Raw genomic sequence first — 22879 nt, 5'->3', positions numbered from 1 at the left:
AGGCAGTCTACTTCCATTGACGTTTACATCTGATAATATTATATGGCAGCACCAATGGATGTGGGGATCTGGATTTGATCCAGATCTCTTTTAATGCCACTTCAAAATAAAATGAGAAAGCATAAGCAGTCATAGTGTGTTGGGGGATGAATTCAGCCAGCGAGGAAACAGTTTGTGGCCTTGTAGGACTAAGGGGAAAGGAGAGGGTTGGAGTATCTCCACTTGGAAGGTAGATGTGGTAAATTGGTACTGGAGTCATAATGTACCAGTACACATGTACAGTACCGGCACAGAATGCGATACTTGTATTGTTATTGGTGCATCCCAAGGCTTTAATTGGGGGGCGCAAACTAAAGTCATAAAACCAAGGAGAGGAAAAAAAAACCCAAAAACAAAACAGGGAAATTAAAAGTGAACGGTTAAGAAAAAAAAAACGAACCTCAAACTACTGCGGCGCAAGGTGGAAGAAAACCGAAGCAGCGCAACAAAAGGAGCAGACGAGGAAAATATTTGACTTAACTGTGATAGGAAGAGAGAGCAAAGGTTACCATGAAGACAGTCAAAATGCACAGAACAAGAAGCAGGATGAGAAAAAAAAAGTCCCTTTGGCTCATACAAAAGGAACAAACGCAACAATCGGGCGTCTTCCTGCTGAGCACAGCAGGAAGTGATTGGGAGCTGATTACCAAGCGCTCACCCCCCCGCCCGGGGTCTTTGCCCCCGAAGGGGAACCAGACAAAAAGGTAAGAGCACATTGACAGAAAAAAAAGAAAGACAACTCAGACACGACTTTGGGCTAAATTACATTTCCGGCTAAGTACTGTATTTCCCACGGCAACGGGTGAGTGACATTCCAAGGTTGTTGTTGCTAGGAGATGCACCTTTTTGGAACATATCGTGGTGAAATGTCTTATGAGCTCCCCGAAGCACAACTGTAATTAAAAAGTCAGCAGTCGATCAGTTGTCCTTATTCGACTTTGAGCGGCGTAGGTGCCTGCCACTCGACGCCATGTCCGCCTTTAATTATTTTCACGGGCAGCCCGCCTATATTTGATGATTAACTCAACGACTTCAGTCATGTCGGCGCCGTGGTGGATCAAACCCCGATGGGAATGTAAACTCACACACTATACATGAAAAGCGTTAAAAAAAATTCTGAACTGGTGGCATTTACTTTTGCATAAAAGTCTTTTAACCCTTTTAACCCTTTCATGCACCCTGTAACCTGGTAACCTGATAAGATGTCCGCTGTTGTAACCGCTGTACCTGAAAGAGTAAAAAAAGAAAGCTACCATTTGCCGCATATTCGCAAAATAGATGCCCCCCCTCCCCCCCAGGATATAAAATTAGTGGTAACTGCAATAACCATCGACATTATTATTCTCAGATGGACAGCAAAGACTGAATTGCTGAGCTCACGAATACTTTGCTACAAAACAAAATGGCAGCAAAGCACCGAAAAACGTCTCTCTGACTGACTCAACAGTGAATCCGAAGTTCTGGACTGTCACTCCCTCCTAGCATCGCATCTCAAGTGGGATTACAGTACAACGCGGGATTTTCTCTTACAAATGACAGTACACATGCAATTGAAACCATCTGTTTAACTCTGCCTGGTGCAATTTAGTCAGAGAGGCTCTGCGCCACGTGAGAACTTCAGACTTTGCTTTCTTGATGAATTCCGTGTGATGTGATGAGGGCTGGGCGCAAGTCGAGAGTTGGCGTCTTTGGCTTCTGCATCACAGAGATCCAACATCAGAAGCTGAACTGAAGCACCTGCAAAAAGATTGTCTTCGCCTTCTCAGAGTAGAATCCTGAATTTGATAACTGTCCCGGACCGTAGCGACCGCTAATTGCTACCTATAACTATTTTAAGCACTATTCTTATAGCCGTCCTCAGACGATGATGTTCTTCTCGGCCAGGAACTGTCAGATGCTCGTCGCATCGTGAGCAGGCTTGTTGTCGTGGTGAAGCAACCAAGATTTGGCCCGTCACCGCGCTCGCCTCTCCTCTTAAATGAACAAAGCAAACGTCATAGAATCTTTTCGTAGAATTGCCGTCGAATCATCCGGCCGTGTGGCAAGAACTCGCTCCGGAGGATGAAGAATATGGTCTACCTGACTTTGACTGAGCACTTCGATTTTCCTGCTTCGCTTGGCCTTGGTGACATCGTACTCCACTGAAGGTGCTGGCATCTGGTCTCCGGCGAGCAAACGTTTTGTAGTTTTGTTTTGAACTCTCTCTCTTTGGTGATGTCAGTCCTGGAACCTTTCTGACACCTCCTTGAAATGAATTTTCAGTCAGCGACGGTCAGACTGAGAAGTGAAACGACTGTCCTGGCATTCCGGTGTTTGCCAGACGTCACCCTGGCTGTCGCAACTCTTATGCGAGCAGAATATTGGCGGAATGTCAAAAAAATGTGGGACCCATTAAAAAAAACAAAGTCGGCGCTGTTTATCCAGAACATGGAGCAGGGGAAGCAAATAACAGCTCCTGTTTGCCAAACCTACTCGTCAGGAAATTGCTTTTTCCATTCGTATTCCAACTTTTGGCACTTTTTGTTTCTTTAAAAGGTGCACGCAAGGCTTTTCCCTTTTGAATGTCTCCCCCATCACGCGAATAACCTCTCCCACTTTACAAGGCCGGCCTCTCCAAAGCGCCGGTACTGCGCAACTATTAATAGTTTGCTGCAGAGCTGACAACACATCAGTGCCTCACCTCGCTCCCGACAGGCGCTCTGTTGGGACTCGCTGCGGTTTCAAACAGCCTCGCACCCGGAGGAAGCAAAACCCAGGCTGGTTAACTAGGCCTGTGAGGATAAGATAGAGCGGGTCTGTGGCCGGAACCAGGGGAGTCCATTAAGGGTGCGATCCTTTGAAATAATAGCCCTAATGGAGGCCTTATCTTGGATTTTGTTTGGCTGACTGGGGCTCTCGCCAGGGTGGAGCATGATCACAGCGTCTCACCAGGGTGACTGAGCGGTTCTCGCTTATATCAAGCGCGAGCTCATATTTGAAAAGGAAGGATGTATAGCTTCTGCTCTTTAGAACGTCGAGAGCAATCCCCGTCTCATTGGATTTGTCTCGTTGAACGAGGACTTGGGGCGATTCACAAAGCTAAGCGAAGTCACGTCGATTCCATCAGAATCGGCATATAATTCGCATGAAACACTGATGGCATTTTGAGTTTGGCTCTTCGTTTTTGAGTTTAACAATTGGTTACAGTAAAATATAGCACGCCATCCTTACGCAATAAACAAGTCTGGTCATGTTTTTTTTCATTTGATTGTTCTACGAGACATGTCAGAAAAGTCCCAGGACTGGTGTCACAAAATCGACAGATCGCACCCAAACCACGACCGACAAGTTTTCTCTTCTGGCTTTCGCTTTGGTCAAGAAGAGCTGAGATTTGTGGCAGGACAACTCGTGGCTGCTCGGAAAAGTCCCGAGCACCTGACAGTTCCTGGCCGAGAGGAATATCGCCTTGCTGGAGCCACCGCCCAAATCAGCCACTTGCGTTGCTGCCCAGAACGAAGCCCATTCCAGTCACGACTTCTTTTAGCCAGCGAACACGTTGCGATCGAATCAACAACACCCCAGCTCATTCCTCTGGCTATGCATAACCTTCACACAATTCTCGATTCCACACGATAAATCCAAGTGAGCTCACAGTTAGGTACGCTGAGGAAATAAATCATAGACATGCCACAGCTGCATGGAACCGCCCACCCCCGCTAAGCGGTTTCCCTTCGACCGTTGTGACGACCCCCATTTAATCCATTTTGTGCCTCGACTCCAAACGCCGCGCGGTACATTTTGTGTCCCGTCTCACCAATTGTCTTTGATGTGCTTGATTGTATGGCGTGCAGCTTGCTTCTCCCAGCTTCAATTTCGGGTGCATCAACTAAGTGATTACAATCATGGGCCGAGGCAGCTCGGGAGGGAGGATAATCAAACACTCGGAACCATTTTTTTGTTCTCTATTCAATCCGCCGCCAACATCGTGCAACTAATTGTTGAGTTGGAGAACCAGAGAGGCTTTTTGGGTTGCGTCAATGCATTCAGTTCTCGAAGTGGAGTCGGCAAGGTTGACGTTATCCAGGCATTCCTCAAGGATCCGCTCCAAGCCCATGTAGGGGCTATGAAAGCGGCATTTTCTGCCATGTGCTCTTGAGTAAATTCTCTGTTGATTTGAAGGATGGATGTGGCCCTTACAAGCATCTCCCATGTGATCATCTCCATTAGGTGACAAAAGCGGTGATTAGGTTTGAGGGGCCTTGTTGCTTTCAGCGGTAATTGTGTCATAATCAATCATGGGCCAATAAGAGCTTTGCCTCAAAAGCCATGTTGCTATTTTTTTTTTTTTTTACATCTAACAAGCTCTATTGTGGCTGCACAAGGGGGAATGCTTCACTGCTACAATAATTTCACGTATCCTTTTTTTTTTTTCCCAGTTCAATTTGTGGTTGAGCTGTTGTTTTTATCACAGCCCCTTCACGTGTCCATTTTGTGGTTCTGCCTGCCACTATATGTTGCCGGCATCGATAGAGGAACTCAATCAATAATTTACTGTAGAAATGGCTTGTTTACCAATAACGTGTCAAAGCACACTGTTTGGCAACATTAAAAGGGACAAATCAATAACAAAACCAAGTCAGGCAGACTTTCAAGTCACCTAATTGAAAGCAGACGTTTTATTTTGCCTCGAGGTAAAGATTACAACAGAAGCAGCCGGAAAATGAGAGAAGATTGTCTGTTATGATTGCCGATCCACTCGGCGAAAGACATCCAATGATGGCTGATTCTGAGAGGAGCGCAAGTGCATCTCATGTTCTACTTCGGCCTGATTGGATTGACAAATCAATCTCCTCCGCACCCACCCATCGGGAACTATTTTTATTCAGCGGGTTACAGACGGATATCAAAGTGTATGTATGTATGTATGTATGTATATATATATATAGAGAGAGAGAGAGAGAGAGAGAGAGAGAGAGAGAGAGAGAGAGAGAGAGGGGGTATATATATATATATATATATACACACACACACATACACGTTCTGTTAAGTCACCTGCGGCACGAGTATAAATCACACACGAGTAGCTCTGGTCAACCAATCAGAGGACGGGAAAATGTGACATCACGTGTCTGAACGGTTAATGTGAAATCTGATTGGTTCAGATCGCTGAAAAAGAAAATGGCGACTTCTACTGCGTGCGTGCGTGCGTGTGCAAATTTAAATTGCATTTAAGTTTTAAATGGTCAGCAGTATCCTGGTTCACGCGTGAAATCAAAAAGTTAATTGAAAAATAGATTGTTGATTTCACTGAATTTTGTTGAATATGCACATTCCTATTTTAGCTTCTTGCGCCTTTTCAAATATAAATACACCAGACGTTACTTACCACTTCCTCTGAACTTTTGTTTGTTCACTGTACTTTTCACTTTGACTGAAGTCATCTTATTCTAAAGTAACAGTCTCCTTTTCAAAAAGGGAGCAAAGAATATTTTGTCATTTGTCAGGATACTTCTTATTATCGCATGTTTTCAGAAGCCATTTGAGACATTGCGCAGTTGACCGTCTGCCTGCACTAATTGCATTCTTACGATGCGTGTGCATCGGATAAGACAATTAGTTGGAAGACACTTGGAATGAGCATAGCAGAGAGCTGCCACCACTGCACACTGATAGTGCAGACTGCCCGTTGGCCAGTCCAGACTAATAGCCCTATTTTTTGCTGCGCAAATGTGTGTATGCCCCTCCCGCCCCCGCCCCACAATGCTTGCCGGATGACCCACTCCTCCCCTCGCAACTCATTATAAAAAGTTGTGCTCAACTGTAACGTTCACCTGGCAATTAGGGTGACCTGCTGTCTGAAGAAGTGCGTCAACATTTCTCCAACCTGCTATGCAATCATTTATTTGGGTCTCCAAACTCCAATTTGGACTGTTTTGGTGTCAGACTGGACAATTGATCAAAAAAATAAATAAAAATAAAATAGTCTGCAGTCATAGGAGGATTTGTCGGGTATCGATCGCCAGACAACTGATCCAAATATTGTTTAAAAATAGGCCGAAAATCAACCTATCGAGGATGACATTTAACAAAATGAACAACAGAAGACGACGCATCGGTGGTTCATTTTCTCATTTGAGGAAAGAGGTCCTCCTGCCTTGTCTGAAAGTCACTTTGATTGTTTATTGATTTAATAATCTAATGAGACTGGAATGTTTTTTTTTCTTTACCCGTATATCTCCATAGCAACCGGTTTCTTGTTGGATATCTCAGCGGCCGTCGTCATTGATTTATTGATTGGGTGATAATGATGTTCGCAAAGAGCAACCGTGCCACAACACTCCTGGTTCACAAAAGGATACGACACCGTGACATCGCGTCGAATTCTGTCTTTTGCCGTGTCTTCGACAGTGCGAAATCGATACGTATGGATTGTGTCTTTTGGCGAATGCTTGTCCAACTTCAAGTGCTGCCTTTACACGATGTGCTCATCGCCGTGTTTGTTGTCTAAAACAGGGCTCATCTCAATTCTAATATCTGTTGGCAATTGCGTCTCATTCTCTCTTTTCATTTCAAATGTGTCTTACTGAGCATTCTCTAATATTACACTTCATAAAAACAGACATTCATGACGTCATTGAATACAATTAAGAAGGTTTTTGTCCTGCTTTCTCCTTCACCGCTCATTGTGGTGCGTGCGCCATGACCATCTGAGAGCAGGATCAGACAGAAATGTGGATATACTCTACGCGGCATATTTAATTCATAAATATGTGAACAACTATCATCAAACCTTGTGAAATTGTGTAATCTATTTTTGGAATCATCCCACTGGGGAGCGCGACTGGTCTGGAGTGATCTGGGGTGGGGATCGGTCTCACAGTGAAGTCGTGCTTTGCCTCTGTCAGGACTCTAGCGCGCGACGAGCATGCCACATTTAAAGGGAATGAAAGGAGACACTTCGATTGGCCATGATTGAAGTCAGTTGTGAGCATTCCCACGGTAGCGCAGCCCTCCTCCTTGCAGATCCGCCGGCCTGCACTTGTTTGCGGAAGCAGAGATAACCGGAGCCCCCTCGATGTTTAAGATGGAAGATTTGCTCGTGTGAATTGATCCAAACTCGAGAGTCTTGTTTGAACCCGGCTTTCAGCCGATACCTCCAGCACCTTGTCTCCAGAGATCTTGTCGAGTGTTTTTTTTTTTTTTTTTTCCTAGCGAGTGTCAGCTGTCTTTCGCTCAAAGTGCTCTGCCAGGACCTTGTGTGAAGGCTTAATGGAATAATGGTGGCGCACGCTCCCATGGGACGGAGAAGGAGTGTCCGGGGGGAGGGGAGGGGTCATTGGAGGTTGTTTTGTACAGGTGACCCAACAGCAGCTGTAAACAGGATGCATTTGTAACCGGAGATGACAGGTCTGCTTGGCAACAAGTAGAGTAGATGTTCCAGTGGATTTGAGAAGTGGATGAAATAGAGCGCAATAGGTTTTTAAAACGAATTGCAAAAAAGGTCATTTGCAGTATAATCTGTACAGTTTATTTGTAAAAGAAGCAAATATGTTCACGATTCCTTCATAAATGCAATATAGTGGTCAATAAACCACAATGTTATGGGGGAACGCTTTTTTTTCCTGATTTTTATTTTTATTTCGTCCAGTCTGTGATGTTCTTGCCCAGATATACTAATAAAATGGAATGTTTGTTGTCCCATGTAGGACACAGCCTATACTTGCCAACAATTCCTCAGTGATCCTGCAGGACTCTTCAGAGCCTCCGTGACCTGTTTTCGTCTCATCTTTTCATTCGTATTTGGAAGGACATCCAGTCCTCAGCGATGTCACTGTGATTCCATATTTTCTTTTTCCTTCTCATGCCGCATGACTTCTTTTGCGCCATCCTCTTCTTTTGGACAGTAAAATTTCTTGAGTCATTTTTATGAGCTTTCGACAAAGTGTGGCTTTTGCTGTAACTCCACCCCAAAGTCAAAACGCCCCAAATGTGTTCAAAGTGGGGAATAATATGCTGAGAAATTGTATTTTTTAACTTCTCAGCAAATTATAAGAACTGAGCATTTTTATACCGTTTTTTTTCTTCCACGCGGGAAGTGAAACAAACTGAATTCAGTCACCTTCAAACTCATGTTAAATGGCTTTTAGAACACACCTGCCACCATTTAACGTGCCATTTAAAGTGCCTTCAAATAACCCCAAGTACATTTTGGTTGTGAGTGCACTCCCGCAGCTGCGCAGCCCTCCCCCTCGCAGATCCTCTGGCCTGCGCTCATCTGCAAAAGCAGAGATATTTCTCCATCCATCCATTTTCTAATCCGCTGATCCTCACAAGGGTCGCGGGCGTGCTGGAGCCTATCCCGGGTGTCTTCTGGTCGTAGGCGGGGGACACCCTGAACCGGTTGCCAGCCAATCGCAGGGCACACAGACAAACAAGAATTCGTGTTCACAATCACCATGAGGGACGATTTGGAGAATTCCATCAAGCTGTCGTGCATGTTTTTGGAACATGGGAGGAAACCGAAGCACCCGGGGAGAACATGCAAACTCCACACCGGAAGCCCAAAGCCGGAATCGAACCCCGCGCCTCTGTACTGTGAGGCGGACGCGCTAATCAGTCCCGCACCGTGCTGCCAAGCACGGATATGCCATGAAATGTAATCTTCAACAAACCTGATGTGCATGTTTCCGGAATGTGTGAGGCCGCCGGCGTCAACGCACTCAAGCACAGGCAGAACTTACGCAGGAAGGCCGCAGCTTGGATTCGAAAGCCGACCCCATGACTGTGAGACCAATTACCACGAGCTCACCCCTGCAGGCTAAGCTGACTTTATTCACGATAAACGATGCACTCATCAATAAGAATGAATCACGTCCAATTTTCGCGCCCGTGTTTTTCCACGCCGTTCCTCCTTTCCCTCCCACCCGATTGCCTGTCATTGTGCCACCGCCAGAAGCCAGTGAACGCATCACCGGCAGCGCGAGCGAATGCGCAGGAGCGGCTCGCGGAGAAGTCAGATGGAAAAGAAGCAGCAGAGGAGGAGGACGGCGATCACGAGAGTCCACTCGGCGTTTGCCTGAGAGAGAGCGGACGAGGAAAAAAGTGGGACCGAGCATTTGGATACATGTTTCCACCTGTCCACTCCAAAGCAGGACTGCGGAGGAGAGGGAACGAGAGAGCTTGAAGCCAGCGGCAGCGAGCGCGCGCCGAGCCCTTTCTCCCAAACCTGGAAATCGAGCTCATTACGCGGTGCTTTTGGGACTGTGCGGGAAGCGCGCGGATGCGGATTTGGAGCTATTTGCGTTTGAGCAAGTTCTGTCCTGTGATGAGGAAGCCACAAAAAGTGGACACCTTAGCCCGTTGTGCGTAATTTTGTTGTTTTTTTTTCCCACCCCCTCCACCTTCCCCCATCTCTCCATTTCGCATCTCGTATGGCTTCCCTCGGCTGGCTTGTGCAAGTCCACGCGCCCTGCTGATTATTTCATGGCTGTGGGGCGCAGCGGGAGTCGTGCGTGGAGAAAGAGGACGGTGTGAGCAGAAGGCAAGCGAGGCAGCGCACTTTTTTCTTTCTCTCCCTTTTATTTTATTTTCGTCTTTGCGCACGGACGCTGGAGGAGGAGGAGGAGGAGGAGGTGGCGGAAAGGAGGCGGCAACTCACACCAGCCGGACTTTTATTTGCACTTGTCTTCTCGCCGCCGCGATTATTTTCTCACTGCATCTTGTTTTCTTCCGTAGTATGTCTGCACTCCGAAAGAAATTCGGGGACGATTACCAGGTAGTGACCACCTCATCCAGCGGCTCTGGCTTCGGCAACCAGGCGCCGGCGGCGGAGAAGAAGCGCAAGCGGCAGCGCTTCGTGGACAAGAACGGCCGCTGCAACGTCCAGCATGGCAACCTCGGGGGCGAGACCAGCAGATACCTCTCGGACCTGTTCACCACCCTGGTGGATCTGAAATGGCGCTGGAACCTGTTCATCTTCATCCTCACCTACACGGTGGCCTGGCTCTTCATGGCGTCCATGTGGTGGTTCATCGCCTACATCCGCGGCGACCTGAACAAGGCGCACAACGACAAGTACACGCCGTGCGTGGCCAACGTGTACAACTTTCCCTCGGCCTTCCTCTTCTTCATCGAGACCGAGGCGACCATCGGCTACGGCTACCGCTACATCACGGACAAGTGCCCCGAGGGCATCATCCTCTTCCTCTTCCAGTCCATCCTGGGCTCCATCGTGGACGCCTTCCTCATCGGCTGCATGTTCATTAAGATGTCCCAGCCCAAGAAGAGGGCCGAGACGCTCATGTTCAGCGAGCACGCGGCCATCTCCATGCGTGACGGGAAACTCACGCTCATGTTCCGCGTGGGGAACCTGCGCAACAGCCATATGGTCTCCGCGCAGATCCGCTGCAAACTGCTCAAAGTAAGTCGCCCAAGTCTCGGACCAATGGCCCCGGTCTCGCACTGGATGCCGCGAGTGGGAAGTAAGCAGTCGGAAAGTGCAAATACCTTCTCGCCGCAACAAAACTGGGCGGGCTGGTATGACTTTGCATTTTTTTTACAGATTGGATATGTATTGCTCGAATTCAGGTTTTGACACGATAAAACGGACACTTGAGATGTCCGTCACTGCATTCGTCAATTCCGCGAGCCTTTCAAATATCTGCAGCGTCATTTTGCCCAAAAAAAAAAAAAAAAAAAATCTGAAAAAAATCCCCTCTTTCAATGAAGATTAAAAAAAAAAAACATTTCCACATAATGAAATGATTTTCTTGAACCCTTAACCAATTCTATTGTTACTAAATTACTAAAGTTGAATGAAATAAAATTGCCTTGGATTGAATAAACGTAATTTATGCGGGGTAATACAAGGTCAATTCAAACTTGGCAGGGTCAAATTCACGCCTACAGACAATGTAGCGTCTTCACCTTAACCTACCATGTCGGCAATCTTTTTTTTTTTTAAACTGTGGGAGGAAACGAGCAGAAAATCCAAACAGGCAGTAGGAGAACATGCAAACTCAACGCAGCAAGACCAGACAATAGATTTGAACCTGCAACCCTCCCAACTGTGAGGCAGATGTGCTGACCGGTCGGCCACTGTGACACAAGCGACATTGCGACTGCAAACGGCACACTTGTCAAGTTTTCCGCTTGCCCCTTGTCGACACGTGACGACCGCTCACAACAAGATTGCCTTGAGTTATTTCAACGTGAATTAATTCAACGTGAAGTCGACCAGATGTCATGCAAATTCCAATTGATTGAATCATGTCTGTCTTGCAAACATGAAATTATTAACAAACCTTTACATCTTAGATTGAAGTAAATGAAACAGGCAGGACAGGTCCTGTGGGACAAATCTAGTCAAACCCCCTGTGTCGTGGGTTCCGGGGGACGCGGAAGTTTTTTTTTTTTTATTACAGCTCGCCGCTTCTTCTCACGAGGGTCGCGGGCATGCTGGAGCCTCTCCTCATAATCTTCGGGCAGTCGGCTGGTTACGCCCTGAACTGGTTGCCAGCCAATTGTAGGACACACATAGACAAACAAACATCCGCGCTCACACTCATACCCAGGGACAATTTTGATTGTTCAATCAGCCTGCCATGCATGTTTTTGGAATGTGGGAGGAAACCGGAGTACCCGGAGAAAACCCACGCAGGCCCGGGGAGAACATGCAAACTCCACACAGGAAGGCCCGGAGCCGGGATCGAACACCCCGCACCTCTGCACTGCGAGACGTGAGGCGGACCTGCCAACCAGTCAGCTATCATGTGTATATGGATCTCTATCGATCGATGGATCGATAGATATTGCCGATTTATATATTTTTTTGCTGTTCATGGGCCATACCAGTTCCTATTTTCCGCGAATAGTAGGATCCGCTGCAGTTTGAAAATAGTTGCATTTTGCCATATGTGCAATCTATCCATCCATTCTTCCATCCATCCATTCAACTATCCAAATTCAATCATCCATACATCCATCTAACCATCCACCTAACCATCCACTGAAACACGTCCATCCATCCATCCACCACCAAAATCCATCTAACATCCATCCATTCAACCATCCAAATTCAATCATCCATACATCCATCTTCCATCCATCCAACCATCCACCGAAACTCGTCCGTCCATCCATCCATCCGCCCAAATCCATCCAACCATCCATCCATTCAACCATCTAAATTCAATCATCCATCCATCCATCTGCCCATCCATCCATCCATCCATCCATCCACTGAAACTCATCCATCCATCCATCCTTCCATCCACCGAAATGCATCCATCCACCCATCCAAATTATATCATACATAAATCCATCCGATACACTCTCCGAAAATGTTTTAAATATTTCCTTGTCTCCTCACCCTCAGTCTCGGCAGACCCCCGAAGGCGAGTTCCTTCCCCTGGACCAGTTGGAGCTGGACGTCGGCTTTAGCACGGGCGCAGACCAGCTCTTTCTGGTGTCGCCGCTCACCATCTGCCACGTGATTGACACCAAAAGCCCCTTCTACGACCTCTCGCAGAGGTCCATGCAAACGGAGCAGTTTGAAATTGTGGTGATACTGGAGGGCATCGTGGAGACCACGGGTGAGTACGCCCAGTCAAGCCCGCCCGCGGCGGTATTTGCTTTGGCTTGCCCAAAATGCTGCGGCACCTATTTGTGGAGGTGAGATAGGAACACTATAGATCTTTTTCATCGTTTTACCAACTGACGGCCAAATGGGCCTCTTATCGAACCCTTGATTGCATCGTATTGATTCTGGCATCTGTGGCATACGTCGCCGGTAATAGTAGCAGTTAGCCTTTCTGCGTCACGGATGTGGTCGATTTGGATTTCATGTCACGTAATTCGCAACCTATGTATTTTAACACTACTGGGTGATGATGAAATGGAGCTCGGTGTCGATGTACACTCGGGAAGGAAATATCAATATCGCAATATATCGCGTCTCCCGAGGCACAGTATAGATAGACAGGCATTTGTACAGTTATGAGTCTCAGCACGATGAGAAAATGTTTGGAAAGTTTAATACCGACGTTTATGTAACATGGGTTCATGATTGTGTACGTGCGAGCTGCACTCTCCTGGGTTAAAAGTAACCTAAAATGGGTGAAAGAGCCAAGCCAGCGCTGGGTCCAAATCAGAGTGGGCCAATGTTGGTCATACAAAGATTGTAAAATGCGATTCCCACCCGGAGTGTACAATTATGAGCTCTGCTTTCAAACACTTTGGGCAATTTGTCTGTTCTGCGCTTCTTCTGCTCATCCAGCGAGATACTCCATGGTGGCTATTCTCACAGGGGGGGATAATGAATTGCCTTTTGTAGCCTCTTTGGAATTGGGGATTTCCGTTTTGCATGACGAGTAGTGCCTCAAGTACGGTTCCTTTCAACTCACTGCGTGTTTGACACAGTCGGTAAAGTGTGAGGGAATTCCGCCAAAGCAACCGGCATACGGCGAGATCGGTGGCAGCCGACTTTCTAAAATGGAAATTAGCCTTTCAGCTCCTAATGGAATGTGTTCGTAGTAAGTTAATGCACTTTCATTAGCACTCGAGGCGGTGCGAGACCTCCTTTATTTGCACCTTCTACGTGCGCACGTGTGGCACGGTGGGAAAATTTGGGCCTGAAGACTGACTCGCTGGAACGGGAACTGTCACGGGTTGGCTGAAGTCGGGCTCACTGCCAACATGTCTGCCCGTGTGTGGGACAGATGACTCGCGGTCCACCTCCTGCTTCCATCGTTTTATTTTTAGAGAACGATACACAATGGATTCCCGCTCCACCTGAACTGTATTTTCCATTTTTTTTTTTTTTTTTGTGTGTGTAGCGATCTGCCAAACTGCTCCTTATTTCAAGTGAGTTCATTTGACCACCATACAGGGCTCGCAAGTCCAAAAAAGTCAAATTGATGGTGCAATTTTTTTTTTTGTCGTTGGGGCACTCTCAAGGCACCGCAGTGAATGTCGTGCTGATTTTGTCAGATGTTCTACATTTGCCAGAATGAGTGACATGGGCGAAGCCGATGATTTGAACGCACATTTGGACGGTCGCAGATGTCGCCCTACAGATTGACAGTGTCAGAGGACTTGGCACAGACCGATACGGGCCTCGCAGTCACAGCTTGTACTCGACGTGCTTATTTTAGGGCCCGTTACGCTCGCTTGTTTACCTCCTCGATGCTTTCGTGCGGCCGAACGAGTCTTGACGGCGGCGGCGGAGGAAAAGCGGGCCGACGGAGAAACCATCCCGAGTTAAAAAATTGATGTACAGTGAAAAGTCTAAATCCTCGGATTGCTTTCATTTCTGGCCAATGCGACTCTGTTTCCATGGCAACCTCTCCTTGAGTATGCAAGATTGCAGCACTGCACCTAAACTTAGCTTGTTCCATTCCTATAATATGACAACGATAACGGGATTTGTATAATAAAGCAGACAAATATGAGACGGCGCAATGAAATTGCTTTGTTAAGATAGCGCCGTGGCGACGCGCTTGAGGAGGAGCTGACTGAAAGGGGGGAAATCACCCACCGGCGTGATTGCGGCACAATAGGGGTGTAATAACATCTAATATGGATGTGAAGTATGGTGTTTGTTAGCGAGGAGTCGCCGAGGACGTCGTCCAACCCACCTGATCTGTCCTGGGGTTTTTTGCACGTATGTCGCTCGACAGTGTCAAGGGTTTGTCAGTGACCCTTGATTTAAAAAAAAAAAAAAAAAACGTTTTTCAAAAAAGCTGTTCTCAGAGTTTCTTTGAGGGAAATTATAAACATGTTGCCTGAAGTATAATTTTAAGTTGTAATAACAGGATTCACCACTAGAGGGCAGACCACATTTAACAGAAACAAACTAGAACTGAGAGAGGCTGCAGTAAAGGTTTGGAAAAGCATTTCAAATGCAACAGTCTGCTGACGTCAATTGGTCACAGGCTCGATGCAGTTTTTGCAAGTAAGGGTTAGCGCCACCAAATATTCAATCGCATTCACGTCGTCAGTTTAACCGTCGGCCGTTCCAATACTTTTGCTCACTTGAAAAGTAGCCGGCTTCAAACAAAAGGTGCTCTGTCTTGATTCGATGAACGCACGTTGATGTAAATAGCATCAAATCAAAGCTCCATTTTTTTTTTCTTCTCATCGTCGTCTTTTGATCTGAAACCGTGTGTTGTTCATAGTTAAAATTGTGGCGCCCCATCCTCCCCTCCCCATCGTCTTAGGTGCACATCCCGTCTTCACAAGGTGAACTTTTGCACCTTTGCAACAAGATATCGACTGTGTAGGATTGTTCTACATGACCCCCCCCCCCCAAACCTCTGCATTGTATAAGAACTCCCCAAGCTCTTCCTCCTCTCTTCCTCGGGAGTCGCAGCCCAAGGTGCTTTTGATCACAACTTCATGCGCTCTCCAAATGAGACGTGTAGGTTCGCTCCTGGAACGACGCCAGCAGCGGCTTGGTCGTCTTTTGCTTTGTTTAGTCTTTGCTCCGCCGCCAGATGATGATGATGATGAATGTTTTCGCGTTGTGGCGCTCGGGGTCTATCGGCTTGGTGTCGCAACTGCAATGGATGCGGCGCGGCGACCGTCTGCGCTGAGGAAAAAAAAACAAAAAAAAACGTGTCCCTTCGATTAAAAAGTAGACGGTGACTTCACAAGAGACATGAACACGAGCGACATCAGTTGAAACGCCACAGCGTGTTGCTTTTGCCGTCCTGATGGCGCTCAACGAAAGATAACACGCGATGTCTGTCTGACACAACACGCACAATTTGCAACAGGATCAATAAAGTATCTACCGGAACAATCTAATGAGATTCAATACAGGAGCTGTCTCAAAAAAAAAAAAAAAAAAATCAGCGAAAGGTCACACAATTCAATGATACAGTATACAAACTATTTGTTCATTAAAGAGTTACACTGAAAATCAATACAGGTGGCATCAATGTGTAGTGTCAGCGCATTTTTATAAGTATGAGTACTGTACCAATAACATTGGAGTAGCAATTCTGATTCAATAGGCAAGGTAAGGCAGCCTTATTTACCGCGTGTGGCACTTTTCAGGCATGAGGCAACTCAATGTGCTTCACACACCCAAACACACAACAACTAGAAGTTTTTCACCAACAAAACAACCGAAGACAATCGAAAGCAAAGCAGAGAAGACCAATATAGCTCATCAAAATTACGAAACGAACCAAGATTGACCATATTCAAACACCTTAGCCGTTTAAGGCATTAAAAAATAAAGTATGAAAGGAAAACGGAGCTTTTGATAAGAACTAAAAGACGGTACAGGGAAAGTGATTTAAAAATACTTTATAATCCTTTCATCAAAGGCATGAGGAGGGAAAAAAAAGCATAATTTTGGATTTAGAAGCATTTATACTTGTGGGCTGACTTCACTTCTGTTTGCAGTTTAGTCCGTTGGTATGCAGCATAACAGTCAAGTGTGGCTTCACCCTGTTTGCTTTGACTTCTGGGCTCCACTAATTGACCTGAGTCGCCATAATAATAATAATAATAATAATAATAATAATAATAATTCATCTGTTAACAGCAATGCTAACTTTTCATGTCGAGGGTATGTGAGATGCAAAAAGATATCTACGTTGTAAATCGCCGTGCAGTTGCTTCGACGCCTTTCGATGATTTGCCGACTGCACCAAACAAACTGATCGCGTCCCTTTTAGAAACTTTATTAATGTCGCGGTCAATACAATACCATACATGTCATGTCATTTCTTTAAAAACGAAAACAGGAGAAGATAATAGCACGGATCTGATTTTTTTTTTCTTTTTTTTGTTTGGCCTGCTGGTAGAAAGACAGCAATCTGCCCCCGATGCAGCGTGTTTGGCATCTGAATGTGTAAAATCCCTGGCAGAGAGCGCCGTGTGATTAATGATCTTATTAAAAAGGCACATGTGTTTTTTTTTTTTTTTTTTTTTCTTCCCCTCTCTCGCTTTTAACAGAAAGACGGCCGCCTGTGAGCAGCGTCGCATCCACTGTTATGGAGCCACTTCCCGCCTTTAACTTGAAATGTCCCCGTGTCGTTAAAGCGGAGTGAAAAAGAGGTGCGCTTGAAATGCTCAAAGCTTTCGTGGGAAATTTGTCAGCTGCTCTTTGTTCGTGGAAATGAGGTTTTTCTTTTTTTTTTTTTTTTGTAACCGTTGATGACATGACACCCTCACAACGTGAAGGATTATCTAATGAAAAAAAAAAAGCGGTTTTGATTTGGTGGGACTTGGCATCTCCCTCATGATAAAATTCGTCACCCATTAAGCTAGAATTTGAATTCAGCTCCGCTTGCCTTGCACAAAGCCACAATTTGCTCATCGAGGTCTCTAGTTTTGTCCGCCATTTGCGCGCCCCCCCCCTCCCTGCATACAAACTGTTTGCGCTTGTTACCTTTTTTGGGGGGGAGGCGGGGTTAATGCAATCAAATGCACCGTGGATTCCATGTGTGTTGAAGTCTACGAAAGGCTTTTTAATAAATCATCTTGAGAAGCGGCCATAAATAAATTTGTGATGAGGCGTTGACGTCGCGCTAGGTTCATTGCCGCACGGGTGTCCGCGGAAAGCACTAGTAGGAGAGCACCACGTTGACAGTGCACTAGTTGACATCAATTCAGTCACTCTGTCGGTTTTATTTTAATTTTTATATGGACGTAATTTTTTTTTTCTTTGGCTATATAGATAATAGAAAAAATAATCGCATGTTAAATCACAATCACAATATTGAGGGGTGAAAAAAAAAACGCACTGCTAGTCCTTCTAGTAAAGTGCCGGATATTAACTCGTAGGGCGCAGGTGTCAAAGTCAAGGCCCGGGGGCCAGATCTGGCCCGCCACATCATTTTTTGTGGCAATCATTTTGTGGCCCCCATTTATACTCACTTAAATCACCATTGAGCAAACAACAAACAAATAGCTGTTTTTAAGACACGTCACAAGGAAGCGGTGACAGCTCTGACGAAGGCTGAAGTGACAGCCGAAACGGTCTCAGCTCGGAAAGAGAAGAAACTTAAAATCGAATTCAACAAACAAAAGAGTTAACTTGAGTGATTTCAAAACTGATCATCCATCCATTTGTTGTTGTGTACATGCGATGAGATGATGAAACATTCATTCGATTTCACCGTGGTAACGGCCCTCCGAATGGAAATCGGAGCTCCAAAGTGGCCTGTGACAAAAAATGACTTTGACAACTCGGTTGTAGAGTTTTGTGAGGACTAAAGATTTAAAAACGAACGAACAAACAAGCGCATTGTCTTCCACTGCGTTCCATGTTGTTATTGTTGCGGCCCCCCTTCCTGGTCCGAGAGAGAGAAAAATAGCCCATCTGCCGATTGTAAAGCGAATGTGGGTGGCGAGCAACAGAGACTGGATCAACTGGTCATGTTTATTCATGTGTGAGAAAGCGGTTTGTGGAAATAATGCCCGCTATCGACGCTGCTAATTATACACCGGGAAAGGAGCTCGGCGTAGGTGCCGTCGCCGTCGAATCTCGAAACAATATTGCCGGCATTTAAAAGGGCTTCCGCAATTCAGGTTAAATAAAAAATAATGACCTGTTTTGTGCCGCTGGCGCAAAATAACGCGGCCCTCTAATTGTACCGTCTTACCTTTCGCTTGTTTTGTTGTTGTGAAAATGAAGCTTGAAACATGGCATGAAGAGTAATTGTTGCATGCAGATTTTTTTTTTTTTTTTCAAGAAATCAGGCGGTGTAATGAATTGGAAACATTTATTGCGGTTGATGAGCAGAGCCCGATCCACGCCGTTATTATCAGCACATGTAATTGAAATGAAAATGGATCGCTTTCCTTTGTACGCAAGGCCTAATAGGTTCAATTAGGGCTCGAAGTGCTTGTACCCGCGGCTGCATGCGCGTTTTTGATTTGATTTTATTTTTTTTTTCCTCAATGAATTCAACTGTGACTGCCTGGACAAAGTGGCCCGTAATAAATGGCGAGCTACCAGTCCCGAAGGGTTAAAGTGACTTCAGAGGGGGGAAGTAATAACCGCAGAAGAGTCGTTTGCCGTCCAAATCGGACGCGCTCGGGGTGACGACTCGGAGACGGAATTTCAACCCGCTAGGTGACTCTTCAACTCGATTTCATGCTCTCGGCTGATTGACTGCAGAGGATTCCCGAGATTACAGTGGAACCGCCACAGTTGGACGCAATTTGTTCCGGCAAGACGTATTTGTTCAACTTTGACGTTATTTTTTTTTCTTTTCTCCCTCATGGCAAATAACGGAAATTGAAATAATCTGTTCTGGATTCATGCCCTGCCATTGGCTGGCTGGGGAATTTTGGATCTGGGCTCATTTCACCGTGGTTATAATTGGTTTATCCGTTTTTTTTTTTTGTTGTTGTTGTTTTAACTTTTTTTTTTTTTAATATCCAATTACTTTTAATTAGTTTTCAGAGGGGTCTTGTTAGTTTTTATTAGTTATTATTACTTTGCTTCCTTTTAGTTTCGTTTTTATTAGTTTTAGTATTAGTTTTAATTTTTTTGACGTATGGCGCATTTGTGGACTGTAGAGAAAAAAAAAAAACGAGTCAAGTATTCTGTAATGAATAAAGTAACCTACGATTCTCCAGCGACTTCTGTACGACCGTGCGGTAATAGCAAAAGAAATACATTTAAAATAAACCCCCAATGATCATGTCTGAAATGATTTGCCAATGACAGAACAAAAGACATTTTCACTACAATTGCAGTTAGTTTTAGAAATGTCAAATGTAGCTTCAGTTTCTTAGCGTTTTTTCCAAAAACACCCATTTTAATTTTATTTTGTTAACAAAATTGTTTCTGTTTTCACTTTGTCATTTTGTTCGTTTTCGTAAACCGTGGGCACCGCTTGGCTTGCTCGCCCAGTCCAGCAACCCATCGGCAGATGCTTGCCTTATCACGATGTCCCGTTGTCCCGGTGACGAGAGTCTTCCGGACCGAAACTGAAAACGCACTATTGGGTACCAAAAATTTTCGGTGGACCAATTTGTTCTTCACTCAATGAAGTTAATTAACATCTGATCGTGTGAGGTGTGAACTGCAAATGCAACGCTAAGCGTTCTTGAGCTAATGTATTGTTGAAGTGTTGTTTATTTGTTATCTTGATGTATCCCTCTGTATATTCATATATACGCAGCTATCCTTTGCTCCAAGACAAATTTCTCCCGAGGGAGACCATGAAAGAGAAATCTTGAAGCTTGAACCTCAGTGATGATCTGAAGTGAAGCGTCTGCATAAGAGGACGCTGGAGCGCCTGAAACAAGCACTCGGCGTGAGTGTCTGTGGCAGAACGGTGAGGCAGACTCGCTCGGCACTTGACAAGTCTGCCCGTAATTAGTCTGCGTCTGTTTCGTTCCCAGCCTGCCGGGCCTTCGCTCGTCCGAGGGCCGCGACCTGCGACCGAAGGCGGTTTAGGCTGAATTTCCCCGTGTAGCGTAGCGAGCTAGCAGTTAGCTTGTCTGCACAACAGCTGAGAGGTTTGGTCTCCCTACGCTGGCGTGGGTTTTCGACAAGTGCTTCGGCTTCCGCCTACATTCTAAATCCATCCATGTCAGGTTCATTGACGACTCGAATTCGTCCACGGTCGGAGGATATGAATGCGGATGCTCGTTTGGCTCGGCGTGTCCTGTGATTGGCTGGATACTAGTCCAGGGTGTACGCCAAATTCTCGCTCAAAGTCAGCTGAGGTAGGCTCCAGCTCACCCGTGTTCCAAATGAGGACTTGAAAATTGATAAGCTCTGGATGTGTCAAAATATTTATTTTCACTTGACGGTGACATTAACGGTCGAGATTTACAGTGAGTGTTTTAGAGCGTGTTTATTTGCGTTGTCTGGGAGGACGCGGGTGAATCCATTTCACTTATTTCGCTGATGTCACACTTACATCAATGGGGTGTCCAATCCAATTTATGCGTTGTGTACGCTGCATATAGATGAGATTTTTACCCACGTTTGAAGAGGCCTGCTTGCCATCTGAAGCGATCCAATTCCAGGCTTTTTTTTTTTTTTTTTTTACCTTTCATTAATCCTGCCGTGATGCATGTCCAAATTATTCCACATGACAGCTATTGTGTTCATGAAGTCTTGCAGTGCAGGCCCGGTGATCCAGTGGTTAGCGCGTCGACTACTAGAGGTCGTGGGTTCGATCCCGGCTCTGGCCTCCTTGTGTGGAGTTTGCATGTTCTCCCCATGTCTGCGTGGGTTTTCTTCGGGTACTCTGGTTTCCTCCCACATTCCAAAAACATGCATGGGACGTTAATGGAACACTCTAAATTGTCCCTACGTGTGAGTGTGAGCGCGGATGGTTGTTCATCTCTGTGTGCCCTGTGATTGGCTGGCTAGCGGTTCAGGGTGTCCCCCGCCGACGGCCTGAAGACGGCTGGGATAGGCTCCGGCACTCCCCGCGACCCCTGTGACGATAAACGAATGAAAAAAATGGATGGATGGATATTTTACTTTCTTGCTTAAAGCTTAGAATCTGATCATTACACCAACAGTGCACATGTGCATCGACGTGTCAGCGCGAACTCCACGAAACGGCCACCAGATGTCCTGGATTCATTATCCCTTTGAGATGAACTCCGCTGGCTTTCCGAGTGGGGAGCACGTTAATTGTGTCTTGAGGGATTTGTCAAGCCCCCCCCTCCCCCCCAACCTTCCCTTGCCGGATGGCAATAAATCACCATCAGACGAGCTGCAGGGGGGCACACCCGAGATGAACCTGCGTGACGAAACCAGTGGCCGAGCGTGTCGTTTCTTCAGGCTACGAGGCGCCTCCGTCGCTTCGTATCAGCCAAAACAAAGAGAGAGCTCGCCGTTACGGGCACTCGGGGCGAAGCGCCGCGTGTTGTGTTAACGTGATAATATTGGCAGCCTGGCTTGTTGGCGAGCTCGTGATGCTCGGGCGGTGCTGGCCACAGGCATCATTGATTGGTTGAGCTGCCACCGTCCCTGAAGTGCAGGTGAATCAATGGCGAAGCCCAAACACGAAGCCACGTGAATCTGTTGCGCTCCGGCAAAGACGCTCCTCAGGGATTTTCCCGTTCTATTCTCGTCACTCCGATTCTCGGTGTCTGGACTTGTTTATGCCTTTTCTTTGGACTTCTCCTGAGGCTTAGCACATCAAACTCAACTCTTCCTTGTGCTCATTTATCAGATCATAATTAGACTTTCGAGATCTACCAGAAGGACGTGAGAAGCACCTCGGAATGCTGGGGTTAACCAATCACAGACCGGAATTGACAACCGATGAATCCAAAATGATTATTAAGATTGATTGTTGCTAAATAGCGTCGTGTAGGAAGAAATAAATTTTTCGTAAAATGAAACTCGGCACCCTTTCGTGCAGAAAACCACAAATAATATGGCTTCTATGTAAATATTGCTTTCACTATGAATGTATTTATATATTTCGAGAGGCTCCGCCTGCTGGATGATATCTGATGGAGGTCAATTTGGTGCAAAGGTTAATGAGTAGGAGTGGTCAGAGTCGTCGCCAGACACAACACCTCAGCGAGCGGTGGTCAAATACGTGGACATTCTTCATTCTTCACGATTCGAAACATTGCTCCGAGGCGTGTTTCTGCTTGCGTTATGAATGTGTCGGTCAGGCAAGATTGGTCGATTGCATTTTATTTCTTGATTTCTTCCGTGATGTGGTGGGCGGTATGATGAACAATGACTTCTTGGCTCTGTTGTGTTCTTGCTATGGTGTGAATGTTATGATTATGGTTCATATTGAGTGTCAGAATCAAGTATGATTGACTGAAGACAGATTCTAACGATGGCTCTCTCTCTCTCTCTCTCTCTCTCTCTCTCTCTCTCTCTCTCTCTCTCTCTCTCTCTACC

General features: G+C 46.0%; 1 protein-coding gene across 3 annotated transcripts in view; it reads left to right on the top strand.

The window, feature by feature from the left end:
* The first annotated feature begins 700 nt into the window (after positions 1–700).
* kcnj3a (potassium inwardly rectifying channel subfamily J member 3a) overlaps positions 701–22879 on the top strand; it is a 32922-nt gene continuing 10743 nt past the window's right edge. The window contains exons 1-3 of one of the 3 annotated variants that reach the window (XM_019876119.1): positions 701–743; positions 9754–10438; positions 12395–12611. In XM_019876119.1, the coding sequence (XP_019731678.1) occupies positions 9755–10438; positions 12395–12611 (901 nt within the window). In that variant the 5' untranslated portion in view covers positions 701–743; position 9754. Of the gene's footprint in view, positions 744–8827; positions 9560–9753; positions 10439–12394; positions 12612–22879 lie in introns of those variants that run through there. The other 2 variants (XM_019876129.1, XM_019876110.1) reach the window with 2 other exon arrangements.

This window comes from Hippocampus comes, unplaced genomic scaffold (genome assembly GCF_001891065.2).
Source record: "Hippocampus comes isolate QL1 unplaced genomic scaffold, H_comes_QL1_v1.1 scaffold321, whole genome shotgun sequence".
In the NCBI taxonomy this organism is placed as follows: Eukaryota; Metazoa; Chordata; class Actinopteri; order Syngnathiformes; family Syngnathidae; genus Hippocampus; species Hippocampus comes.
The sequence above is the reverse complement of the archived record's forward strand: the minus strand, read 5'-3'. Positions and strand labels throughout refer to the sequence as shown.